The sequence below is a fragment of the Bufo bufo genome, chromosome 4 (genome assembly GCF_905171765.1).
Source record: "Bufo bufo chromosome 4, aBufBuf1.1, whole genome shotgun sequence".
Lineage (NCBI taxonomy): Eukaryota > Metazoa > Chordata > Amphibia > Anura > Bufonidae > Bufo > Bufo bufo.
In genome coordinates this window covers 35,157,041-35,170,357 of record NC_053392.1, presented here as the reverse complement: position 1 = coordinate 35,170,357, position 13,317 = coordinate 35,157,041, and the positions used below count along the sequence as shown (strand labels likewise).

The following is a 13,317-nucleotide window of genomic DNA, read 5'->3' as shown; positions in this document are numbered from 1 at the left end:
AGATAATGGAGTAGATATTACCAGCAGTCCCATGTAACATCACAGATAACACAGTGATAACTCTCTGAGTACAGATAATGGAGTAGATATTACCAGCAGTCCTATGTAACACCACAGATAGCACAGTGATAACTCTCTGAGTACAGATAATGTAGTAGATGTCACCTGCAGTCCTATGTAACACCACAGATAACACAGGGATATCTCTCTGAGTACAGATAATGTAGTAGATGTCACCTGCAGTCCTATGTAACACCACAGATGACACAGTGATAACTCTCTGAGTACAGATCATGTAGTAGATGTCATCTGCAGTCCTATGTAACAACACAGATAACACATTGATAACTCTCTGAGTACAGATAATGTAGTAGATGTCTCCTGCAGTCCTATGTAACACCACAGATAACACAGTGATGACTCTCTGAGTACAGATAATGTAGTAGATGTCACCTGCAGTCCTATGTAACACCACAGATGACACAGTGATAACTCTCTGAGTACAGATCATGTAGTAGATGTCATCTGCAGTCCTATGTAACAACACAGATAACACATTGATAACTCTCTGAGTACAGATCATGTAGTAGATGTCACCTGCAGTCCTATGTAACATCACAGATAACAAAGTGATAACTCTCTGAGTACAGATCATGTAGTGGATGTCACCTGCAGTCCTATGTAACACCACAGATAACACAGTGATAACTCTCTGAGTACAGATCATGTAGTAGATGTCACCTGCAGTCCTATGTAACAACACAGATAACACAGTGATAACTCTCTGAGTACAGATCGTGTAGTGGATGTCACCTGCAGTCCTATGTAGCACCACAGATAACACAGTGATAACTCTCTGAGTACAGATAATGTAGTAGATGTCTCCTGCAGTCCTATGTAACATCACAGATAACACGGTGATAACTCTCTCAGTACAGATAATGTAGTAGATGTCACCTGCAGTCCTATGTAACACCACAGATAACACAGTAATAACTCTCTGACTACAGATAATGTAGTAGATGTCACCTGCAGATGTCACCTGGGAGTTACCAGTAGGGGGTGTGTCCTTGTACAGTCTGACACTATCCAATCAGTGGTGCCGTAATTAGACTGTGCAGAGACACACTTCCAACTGGTAACGCCCACATGGACCTTTACTCAGAACCTATTAGTAGGAATAATAGAGGAATGAAACAATATAGATTCAAATGAAAATGTGGAATGCAGCTAATCAGTAAAACAGAGATGTCAGGAGAGGTGAGAGTTCCCCTTTAAGGGCCAGAATTCTGTCTCAGGACTTTCTAAGGCTTATTCAGCACTATTTATACTGACTGGAGTTGTAGGTAATGCTGCAGTGTTGGGTGGATGGGGGGCGGTGCCTCTTATAAGGAGGGGGGGGATTTTGTTTTCAGCTGTCGGTCAAACATTATGGGGTCTGCAAACGCCGTGGCCTCACGTGGCACATTAGCCACACCAGCTAAAGGGCCGTCACAAACAGCCTGGAACCGGAGGCTCATGAGTATCAGATTACTGGATGGTGGTATTACTTGCATCTCTACTGAGCCCAGCTGCCTATTTAAGGACAGCCAGGTGCTGCCAAAACCCGGGCCGGCACTTAAAGAGGACCTTTCACCGATTCTTACCCTATGAACTAACTATACAGATATGTAGAGCGGCGCCCGGGGCTCTCACTGCACTTACTATTATCCCTGGGCGCCGCTCCGTTCTCCCGCTATGCCCTCCGGTATCTCCGCTCACTAAGTTATAATAGGCGGAGATACCAGTCCCTAAGTTATGGTAGGCGGAGTCTGCCCTAGCGCTGGCCAATCGCAGCGCAGAGCTCACAGCCTGGGAGGTTATTTTCTCCCAGGCTGTGAGCTCTGCAATGCGATTGGCCAGCGCTAGGGCAGACTCCGCCTACCATAACTTAGGGAATGGAGATACCGGAGGGCATAGCAGGAGAACGGAGCGGCGCCCGGGGATAATAGTAAGTGCAGTGAGATTCCCGGGCACCGCTCTACATGTCTGTATAGTTAGTTCATAGGGTAAGAATCGGTGAAAGGTCCTCTTTAAACTCTGGTCCGGTATTTGACCTCATCTGGCTGTAAACCAGCCCGGCCGCACATGCTGGGAGGAAAATATCCCCGTGTCACAGGGCATTATTCAATTTGTGACTTTACTATTTGATCACTGGATGACAGTATTATTTGATCACTCTATAATGGCTTTATTGAGCGGTAATGATGAAACTACAACAATATTATGTGATGATTTTATGGCAGCACTATTTGCTTACTGTAGGATATCATTATTTCAGCACTATATAATGGTAAATGGTATTATTTGAGCACTGTATGATGGTATAATTTGAGAGCAGTGTGACAGTATTATTCAATCACTATATGACAGTAATATTTTAGAACTGTCAGATTCCGTTATTTGTGTGATTATTAGGATATTATTTGATTACTGTATGACAGTATTATTTGAGCGCTGTATGATTCTATGATTTGAGGACTGTATGACAGTATCTGAGCACTGTATGCTTGTATGTTTTAAGGACTCTATTACGGTATTATTTAATCACTGTATGGCAGTATTATTTCAGCACTGTATTACTATACATTTTGATCACTGTATTATTTGAGCATTGTGTAGTGTAGTGTTGGGCGCGAATATTCCAATTGCGAATTTTATTCGCGAATATCGCCACTTCAATGTGAAGTTTCACGTATTGCGCAAAAATATGCGCATCATTAATTTGCGATTAGCGCAATCACGAATACATTGGAACACTTGACTCTATCTGCACATAAAGCTATTGTAATGTTCTGCCGTGCCAACCATTTTCTCCAGTCTCAGGAAACTTCTGGCAGCTTGAAAAATGTAGCAAAAGTGACCCACGCCTGTATTGCGCGTGCGCATTACATTGCCAATTTTCGCAATCAAGAAAATAATGGCGAATTCTCGAATTCGCAAATTTATGATGAATATTCACCCAAACATTCGCAAAATATCGTGAATTCGAATATGGCCTCAAGGGAAACGGTCTATATTAACACCAGGGGGTAGAGTGTCCTCTCAGGGATCTCCGCAACGGGAGGGCACAACACCCAATTAGGAGACGGAATCTGGTCCCAGATCCAAGTCCTGGAAAAACCACATGCATATAATAACGTATGGCAAATATATATTTTTTTATTTTATTTTATTTATACCATGCCCAATATTTGCCATACTTTATTATATGCATGTGTTTTTTTTCCAGGACTTGGATCTGGGACTCTGGATCCCACAAATGTGACACCAGATTCCGTCTCCTAATTGGGTGTTGTTCCCTCCCGTTGGGGAGATCCCTGAGAGGACCAGGGGAGGGCTGGCAGCCTTAGTCCTGGGGGGCAAATCCAGTCAAGTGGCCCATTTTTAGCCCCGCCCACTATTAAAAGCCCCTCCTACATTTAATAGGCCACTCCCAACACACACTGTACAGCTGACATTCTATAATTGAGGCCTGTCTACACATCATACGGAGAGGGGGGGCCTGTCCTGGCTGCACTGCCTGCTTATATAACAAGCTACAGCCAGGAAGCTCCTCTGCTCTCCTCCCTCCCCAGATCCTGCTCAAAGCTTGTGGTTATCCCCCACCATCTGCCACCCGCCCGTGGCCTGCTGCCCCCTTTCGTCGTCCTCACCCAGCTCTGAATCCTCCTTCTGCAAATGGCAGGAGGAGGAGCCGGAGCATCTCCTCTCCTTCATAGCGCCACATACCTCTTACATCCAGTGATGTCACCTTTGATGTAGAAGTTCTCTTTCCTCATCTTCTCCATTCAGACCAGACCGCCATGATGATTTTTCTTCTATCTCCCGTCTCTGCAGAGATTGAGAAACAGACATTAGTTTCCTGCCACCCCCAATACTATACTGCAGAAACAGTCCCCCTGGAAATACTACTACCACACAGATAGTGCCCCCAATACTGTACCCGCTATGCCCCCAATACTATACTGCAGAAACAGTCCCCCTGGAAATACTACTACCACACAGATAGTGCCCCCAATACTATACTGCAGAAACAGTCCCCCTGGAAATACTACTACCACACAGATAGTGCCCCCAATACTGTACCCGCTATGCCCCCAATACTATACTGCAGAAACAGTACCCCTGGGAATACTACTACCACACAGATAGTGCCCCCTTAAACAATTATTGGCACACAGTGCTCTAAAAAATAACTGCGCTCAGACACTAATAGTATAAAGATAATGTCCCCCAAAAATTATTGTGCTAAGCTGATACTATGCCAGGGTGCCCCCAAAGTAACAGTGCCCCCCAAAATCCCACCAATAGAAATAATTCTCTGCCAGAGCACACTTAGTAGTAATAATGCCCCTATAGTGCCCTAGTAATCATGTTCCTCATAGCCCCCAGTAGTAGTAAAGCTCCCCATAATACCCCCTAGTAGTACTAATTTTCCCTATAATATGACAGTACATGAAATACCCCCGCTTAGTGCCCGCAGTTGAGCTAATGTCCCCATAATGTATGCCAGTATAAAATACCCCTATATAGTGCCCCAGTAAATGCACTCATACTGCTCCTCTCCCCCTTCCCCATAGTGTCCCCCATAATATGCCAGTAAAAAAATGCCCCTTAGTACCCCCAGCAGATGCCTCTATAGTGCTCCTCTCCCCCACAATGTGCCAGTAAAAGAAATTCCCCCCCTTAGTGCCACCATATGCCCCAATATTGCTCCACTCCCCCATAGTGCCCCCAAATAATGCCCCATAGTGCCGCTCTCCCCTATAGTGCCTGCCATAATGTGCCAGTAAAAAATGCCCCCTTAGTGCTACCAAATGCCATAGTGCCCCCCCATAATGTTCCAATACAAAAGGCCCCTTTAGAGCCCCCACTTCCCCATAGTGCCCCCAAATAATGCCCCTATAGTAACACCAGATGCCCCATAGTGCTGCTCTCCCCTATAGTGCCCCCCAGAATGTGCCAATAATTAAAAAAAAGCCCCTTTAGAGCCCCCAGATACCCCCATAGTGCTCCTCTCCCCCATGGTGCCCCCCCCCATAATGTGCCAGCAAGAAATGCCCCCATAGTGCCAGCTCCCCTCATAGTGCCAGCTCCCCCCCCCATAGTGCCAGCCCCCCCTATAGTGCCAGCCCCCTTATAGTGCCATCCCCCTTATAGTGCCAGTTCCCCCATAGTGCCAGCCCCCTTATAGTGCCAGCTCCCCCATAGTGCCAGCCCCCCCATAGTGCCAGTCCCCCCATAGTGCTAGCTCCCCCCATAGTGCCAGCCCCCCCATAGTGCTAGCTCCCCCATAGTGCCAGCCCCCCTATAGTGCCAGCTCCCCCTAAAGTGCAAGCCCCTCCATAGTGCCAGCTCCTCCCCCATAGTGCCAGCCCCCTTTTAGTGCCAGCCCCTCCATAGTGCCAGCTCCCCCTATAGTGCCAGCCCCCCCATAGTGCCAGCTCCCCCTATAGTGCAAGCCCCACATAGTGCCAGATCCCCCCCCCCCCATAGCGCCAGCCCCCCCTACAGTGCCAGCTCCCCCTATAGTGCAAGCCCCCCCATAGTGCCAGATCCCCCCCCCCATAGTGCCAGATCCACCCCCCCCCCCCCCATAGTGCCAGCCCCCCGCAAAGAAGTAAAAAAAAAACACTAATACTTACCTCCATCAGCAGCGATGCAAGCCTCTTCTGGCCTGTGTCCCTGCTGTGTGCTGCCGGGCTCAGGCGTCGCGATGATAATGACGTCATCGCGCTGCCTGAGCCGGCCTCTGATAGGCTGCAGGCATTAGTGCCTGCGGCCTATCAGAAGAACAGGGGAGGGACACGCCTCTCCCTCCCCTGCCCCACAGCACACAGCACGGCCGCAATGACATCCAGGGCCGCGCCGCCTGTGGTGATCGGCGGTGCGGCCCTGAAGAATAAAAAAATTTTTATTTTTTTTTAAGACGGGCGGCCCAGCGGCCGTTTATTTAGGGCGGCCTGGGGGGCAATTGCCTCCCTGCCCCCCGGCCCAGCCCGCCCCTGGAGAGGACACTCTACCCCCTGGTGTTAATATAGACCGTTTCCCTTGAGGCCGCCTATGGTTGTCATGTTGGCGTAGCCGCTGGCATATCTATGTGGACGGCGATTCCTTCCTGAACCTGGGATACCATGGCGGCCCATAAGTAGACCTTATTTCCTCCTACTGGGCCTCTGCGCGGTACATACAGTACAGACCAAAAGTTTGGACACACCTTCTCATTCAAAGAGTTTTCTTTATTTTCATGACTATGAAAATTGTAGATTCACACTGAAGGCATCAAAACTATGAATTAACACATGTGGAATTATATACATAACAAACAAGTGTGAAACAACAGAAAATATGTCATATTTTAGGTTCCTCAAAGTAGCCACCTTTTGCTTTGATTACTGCTTTGCACACTCTTGGCATTCTCTTGATGAGCTTCAAGAGGTAGTCCCCTGAAATGGTTTTCACTTCACAGGTGTGCCCTGTCAGGTTTAATAAGTGGGATTTCTTGCCTTATAAATGGTGTTGGGAGCATCAGTTGCGTTGAGGAGAAGTCAGGTGGATACACAGCTGATAGTCCTATTGAATACACTGATAGAATTTGTATTATGGCAAGAAAAAAGCAGCTAAGTAAAGAAAAATGAGTGGCCATCATTACTTTAAGAAATGAAGGTCAGTCAGTCAGCCGAAAAATTGGGAAAACTTTGGAAGTAAGGGCTATTTAACCATGAAGGAGAGTGATGGGGTGCTGCGCCAGATGACCTGGCCTCCACAGTCACTGGACCTGAACCCAATCGAGATGGTTTGGGGTGAGCTGGACCTCAGAGTGAAGGCAAAAGGGCCAACAAGTGCTAAGCATCTCTGGGAACTCCTTCAAGACTGTTGGAAGACCATTTCAGGGGACTACCTCTTGAAGCTCATCAAGAGAATGCCAAGAGTGTGCAAAGCAGTAATCAAAGCAAAAGGTGGCTACTTTGAAGAACCTAGAATATTACATATTTTCAGTTGTTTCACACTTGTTTGTTATGTATATAATTCCACATGTGTTAATTCATAGTTTTGATTCCTTCATAGTCATGAAAATAAAGAAAACTCTTTGAATGAGAAGGTGTGTCCAAACTTTTGGTCTGTACTGTATACAGGCGCTTGGTTTATATATAATGTATTCACGGCTATAGGTTCTCCCAGGGGGCGTACCTGAACGTTTTGGGCAGGTGCATGCGCTCTGGGCTTCTCTAAATCCGTGGCCATCTTCGTTGGGGTCTCCTATGCCTATAATGCTAATCCCGTCTCTCGCGAGAGGACGGACTTGCGACGCTTGTGCAGACCGCATTTCCTGCGTATCACCGGCACCATGTGAGACTGCTCAACGGTTTTCTATTAGTTTTTGTTGAACACATCATGTACACCTGATTTTCTTTTTGTATCATAATCGCGGACACAATATGGATTTTATGTGGATATCTTCATTATAGACACTTTTACAAATCATGGAATGAAGATGATGAATTATGTCATGGATAAGATGAGATTGTGCACTTTTATATTGGAAGATTTTTTGTATAATCCAGAATTTTGGATCAATCATGTAATCACATTTTTTTATTGGGTTTACTATATGTGTATTACCAGGGGCGGATTAAGTGCATGATAGGCCCAGGGCTGTCTACCCCACACGGGCCCTCCCTGTATGAAGAGGCTGCGGTTCTTCATGAGGGTCACAGTCTCTTCCTAGGCCATATGACATCACATTCATCGGTCACATGGCCTAGGTGCAGCTCAATCCCATCTGAGTGATTGGGTCTGAGCTGTAATACCAAGCACAGCCACTAACACATGGACGGCGCTGTGCATGGTAAGGCGTAAAGAGGCTGCAGCGCTCACTGGAACATCGCGGTCTCCTCAAACAGCTGATTGTCGGGGGTGCCAGGAGTCTGACCCCCACCATCTCCTAACAGATGTCATAGATCTTACCTGCAGTCCTATGTAACACCCCACATAACACAGTGAACTATTGTGTTATATGGGGTGTTACATAGAACTGCAGGGAACATCTACTTCATTATCTGCACACAGAAAGTTATCACTGTTATCTGGGCTGTTACACAGGACTGTAGATGACATCTACAATTTTAAATCTTAGCCCACTCTACATATAGGAGAATACAGCACCACATACCTCTTACTTCCAGTGACATCTCCTGTCATGTAGATCTTCTCTTTCCTCTTCTCCTCCGTTTGACCCAAACCGCCATGACAAATTCTTTCAGCCGCATCTCGTCTCTTCAGAGTTTGTTACACAGACACGTTAGATTTCTCATAATTGGGGTCATTTATCAAACTGGTGTAAAGTACAACTGGTTTAGTTGCCCAAAGCAACCAATCAGATTCCACCTTACATTTTCCAAAGAAGCTGTCAAAAATGGAAGGTGGAATCTGATTGGTTGCTATGGGCTACTTAACCAGTTCTACTTTACACCAGTTTGATAAATTATCCCAAAGGTCCCTGTCTACAGCAGTTATGATGTCCTCTAGAGTGCCCCCAGTAATAATAACACCCTATATTGTGCTCCAGGTAATAATGCCTGTATAGTGTCCCCAAAAATAATGTCCCCTAATAGATACGCCCCCACACTGCCCCATATAGTAATGTCCCCCACACTGCCCCATATAGTAATTTCCCCCACACTGCCCCATATAGTAATTTGCCCCCACACTGCCCCATATAGTAATTTCCCCCACACTGCCCCATATAGTAATTTGCCCCCACACTGCCCCATATAGTAATTTCCCCCCATACTGCCCCATATAGTAATTTCCCCCATACTGCCCCATGAAGTAATTTGCCCCCACACTGCACCCCATGATGTAATTTGCCTCCAAGTAACTATCTGCCCCACATGAAGTGATTTGCCCCCATTTAACAATCTGCCCCTCCCCCCTGAACTGATTTGCTACCACACTGCCCCATGTCCTCCTCTTTCCCCCCCCCCCCTGCCCCCCAAAGTTGGCACACACAGAAACAAAACTAAAAATTTAAAGCTAATACTTACCTGTGTCCGGCATGGTGAGGCATTCTTCATTGTCCTGCGTCCCTCCCGGCACAGGCGCGCCATGACGTCATCACGCACGCCTGCGCCGGGATTTCACTACCGCATAGGGCTCAGGCCTACTAGGCCTGAAGCCCATGTCGGTGATCGGCGGCGGGGCAGGGAACTATTCACTCCCATGCCCCGCCGCAGTATGTGGGCGTTCAGGTCTGCGTTGCACCCCCCAGGGATGCCGGGCCCGGGGCTACCGACCCGAACGACCCTATTATAATCCGCCACTGTGTATTACACTTTGCACATGTCACTACAGCTTGACAAAGGCTCCATTGAGTAGAGCTGAAACGTTGCTGCTAGATGGGTTAATAAACCATCCACTTTTTTTCACTGAACTGTTGGAGCGCTGCCTTCTTTTACTTAAGATAGATAGATAGACAGTTGCAATTATCCAGTCCAGATACAGAGCAGACCAGTTGCTCAGCCTCCAGTCATAAAGGGGCCATCACTGAGTATTTGCAGACATTATAGTTTTGATTGCTCCGATCTCTAATGTGATGTTTTTGTGTTCTGTAGGTTATGGACATGCTGCTCCCAGCACAGATGGAGGTAAAGTCTTCTGCATGTTCTACGCCCTCCTGGGAATCCCCCTCACTTTGGTCATGTTCCAGAGCCTGGGTGAGAGGATTAACACCTTAGTCAGGTATCTACTCTACCGTATTAAGAAGTGCCTTGGATTGAGACGGCCTGACGTATCTATGGCCAACATGGTCATCATCGGCTTCTTCTCCTGCATTAGCACCCTGTGCATCGGAGCTGCAGCTTTCTCTTACTACGAGCAGTGGAGCTTTTTCCATGCCTACTATTACTGCTTTATAACCCTTACCACCATTGGATTTGGAGACTATGTTGCCCTCCAGAAAGACGCTGCTCTCCAAAACAAGCCCCAGTATGTTGCCTTCAGCTTTGTGTACATTTTAATGGGACTGACCGTCATAGGAGCTTTCCTTAACTTGGTAGTTCTTCGATTCATGACCATGAATGCCGAGGACGAAAAACGGGATGCTGAACATCGGGCATTACTGAACAGAAATTGCCCCTCCAGCCTACATACCACCGACACAAGTTCTTCAACAGGTGGCTTTCGGAATGTGTATGCTGAAGTTCTTCACTTCCAGTCCATGTGTTCTTGTTTATGGTACAAAAGTAGGGAAAAACTACAATATTCCATTCCTATGATCATCCCCCGAGACCTGTCCACTTCGGACACTTGTGTAGAACAGAACCACCACTCCCCTGGTCGATGCATGGGTACACCATCCAATGGATGTATCTGTAACAACCAACATTCAGCCATCAGCTCTGTATCCACAGGACTGCACAGTCTCTCTACGTTTCGAGGACTCATGAAGCGGCGAAGTTCTGTGTAGTCCCCATCCATCCACAATATAGACTTTTATTACAAATTGCCTACTGAAATTAGAGTATTCACACAAATGTACAGTGTTCTTTATTTTCATACCATCTGACCCCTCATGTTGATTGGCTATAAGTGATTGTGAGTTGGGGGATCATGTATCAAAGTGAGAAGAAAAATTAGCCCAAGAAGAATCCAGGTTATGGTTCCAGGTGTAGAGGTATCTCGTCGGCATTCTACCAAGGGGTTGACTGATGCTCTGATGGTAGAGAAATTCCTCTAGTAGATAGCATTAGACACCACAGCACTCAGAAATATGTTATGATTTTTATCTCATGATTGAATCATCCAGCACATAAAGCTTGGCCAACGTTTCAATCCCATCCCAGGGCCTTATTCACGACCAAGAGGAGAGAAGATACATTTGTGTGATTTGGCAAACCTCAGGTGGCATCACTCAGCTACATCCAGGAGTAGGATGCTATAACACAAATATATTTTCTCTCCTCTTGGCCGAGAACAAGGTCCTGGGATGGGATTAAAATGTTGGACGAGCTTCGTTTATGCACTGGATGGTTCAATAAAGAGATAAAAATCATAACATATTTCCTATTGTTCCATGTGAGTCCTAATATTTCTACAGCTCAGTCCGCCAATTCTGTGTCAATTTTTTTTTAAATGGCACCAAACATGCAATTTCCAACTATTTACATTTGTCCAAGTTGTAGCAGAACATCTTCAAACATGGTCATAATGCAGATATGGCCATAAAATATCCAAAAGACACTGTTGATGCATGAGCTTTCCATTGTTCTTCATGACAGGTTGATGCCAACAGGTGGGAACAAGCTTAGTTGCTAAGTGGTTATGATGTCTATGTTGAGTATTGTTGAGGGATCTGCTCACGTGGCCGACATTGCCCATTTGTTTAGAATATGTTGAATAGACCAGTTGTAGCATCTGTCATACATAGTTCCCACCATTTCAAAAGATCAGTGTCAACCACAAATGAAACCAAGGTGGCCATTTTGGGTCAAGTCTATGTGGTATGAAATTCACATTTTTACTGCCCATAGCTCTAACGTTCAGCCATCTTGACTCAACTTCAGGATTTATGTCAAAATGAATTAATATTCTGGCCCCTAGTCAAGATGAAGAATCCCAGGGCTAATTAATTTTCACTCATAATATAAGTATTACAGCTCTTCTGTATTCATACCGAATGCCATATATTTGTACTCAAAAGCTCACATAAAATTTTTGGAAATTTTTGAATTTATATAATAGACATTAGCATGAAGGTTAAGTGGGGCTGTACGCACAACTAGTCTAACCCAAAGATAGATTCCTGTAATCTAAAGGAATAGGAAGAGATGCTCAGGGAGAAACAGAATTGTGTGCAATTCTAGAAAAACATGGAAAAACTCCAGAAATATTCATTTTCAACATCTGTCCAATAGTGTAACCTAGTTGATAGTTATATTCTGTAAAACTCAATGGGAGAGCTTAACTCTAATGAAACAAATCAAAATTTTGGAGGTAATAACGTCAAGGTGTTGGCCATACTGATAAGCATTACCATCAACTATGGAAGGTTTGTCTTCTCTATGTTCTTTGAAATTCTTTGGCTTCATCATTGGGGGGGTCACGTTTTTCCCTTCTCCATAAAAAGATGCTTTCTTGCTTCAGTAGGTCTAATAAGAATCTTTTTTTTGTTTTCATTGGAGCCTTATATTTCCCTCATGATTGGTCTTTGACTTGTTGGGTGGAAATACTGTATTAATACTATATTAAGCATTGAGTAACCATTTCCAGGAGATGCCGAGTTGGCTCCCAGGAAAATATGAAATTCAGGGAATGAAGTAGAAAGATCTCCAGCATCCAGAATTGAAAACATCATCAATCTGATTTTGAACAAGATGACAGGACTCTGCTTTGGTTTTTCGACTGCAAACACAGTCCATAGCTTCCATCTTGGATGAGCATTCCAAATTTTTAAGGCTGCTCAGATAAATTATATGAGGTTTTTAACCCTTGGATGCTGTGATGATCTCCATGGAAATCCATTTCTATGATGATAAATTGCTCCAGAAGTATTCTTCTCATTTCATAAACATACTGTGACCCTCAAGTTTTCCATGTAGAAATTACCTCAACTACGTAGCTGAATAATTTGGATGTTCGGTCTGAATTTATAACATTTACCTGTCTTTCAAAACGTTTAGCTTTAAAATTCTATATGTAATCCTAACCTAACTGTAACCAAATTTTAGACTTTTACCTGAAGAGTATTACTAACCCTACACACAACCCTAACCATAAACCTTATCTTAATTATAAGCAGTATACCTAAACCCCATCTCAAGCCTAACTCTAACCCTCAACCCTAACCTTACCCTAAATATATACCTTAACCCTGACTATCTACCTATCTAACTTTAGCCATATACCTTAATCCATACCTTTCTCATATGCCTAACCCAAATAACATACTGTATCTTAACTCTAACCCTATACATAGTCCTAATTACATATATGCTTAACTCTTTGTAGATTTTAACCCTTTACATTATCCTAACCCCCGTACAATAACCTTAACCTTGTATTTTATCCTAACCCTATACTGTAACTATAGCCTTACACCTCATCCTAGGCCTACACCACAACCCTAACATCTCAGAATTGTATCTGTTGATAGATTAGGTCTAACAAATGTAGTATTTTGGACTTATTTTTGCTCCAATGATTTCATCAGATCCCGCGACCTCTAGTGACATCACTAAGTTGACTGTTGTTTAACAAAACGGAGGTCTTAACATT

General features: G+C 44.9%; 1 protein-coding gene across 1 annotated transcript in view; it reads left to right on the top strand.

Moving 5' to 3' along the window:
* The window catches only part of KCNK3 (potassium two pore domain channel subfamily K member 3), an 80,647-nt gene extending 69,848 nt beyond the window's left edge, over positions 1-10,799 (top strand). The window contains exon 2 of the mRNA XM_040430949.1: positions 9,657-10,799. Within this exon, the coding sequence (XP_040286883.1) occupies positions 9,657-10,510 (854 nt within the window). The 3' untranslated portion in view covers positions 10,511-10,799. The remainder of the gene's footprint in view (positions 1-9,656) is intronic.
* The last annotated feature ends 2,518 nt before the right edge of the window (positions 10,800-13,317 follow it).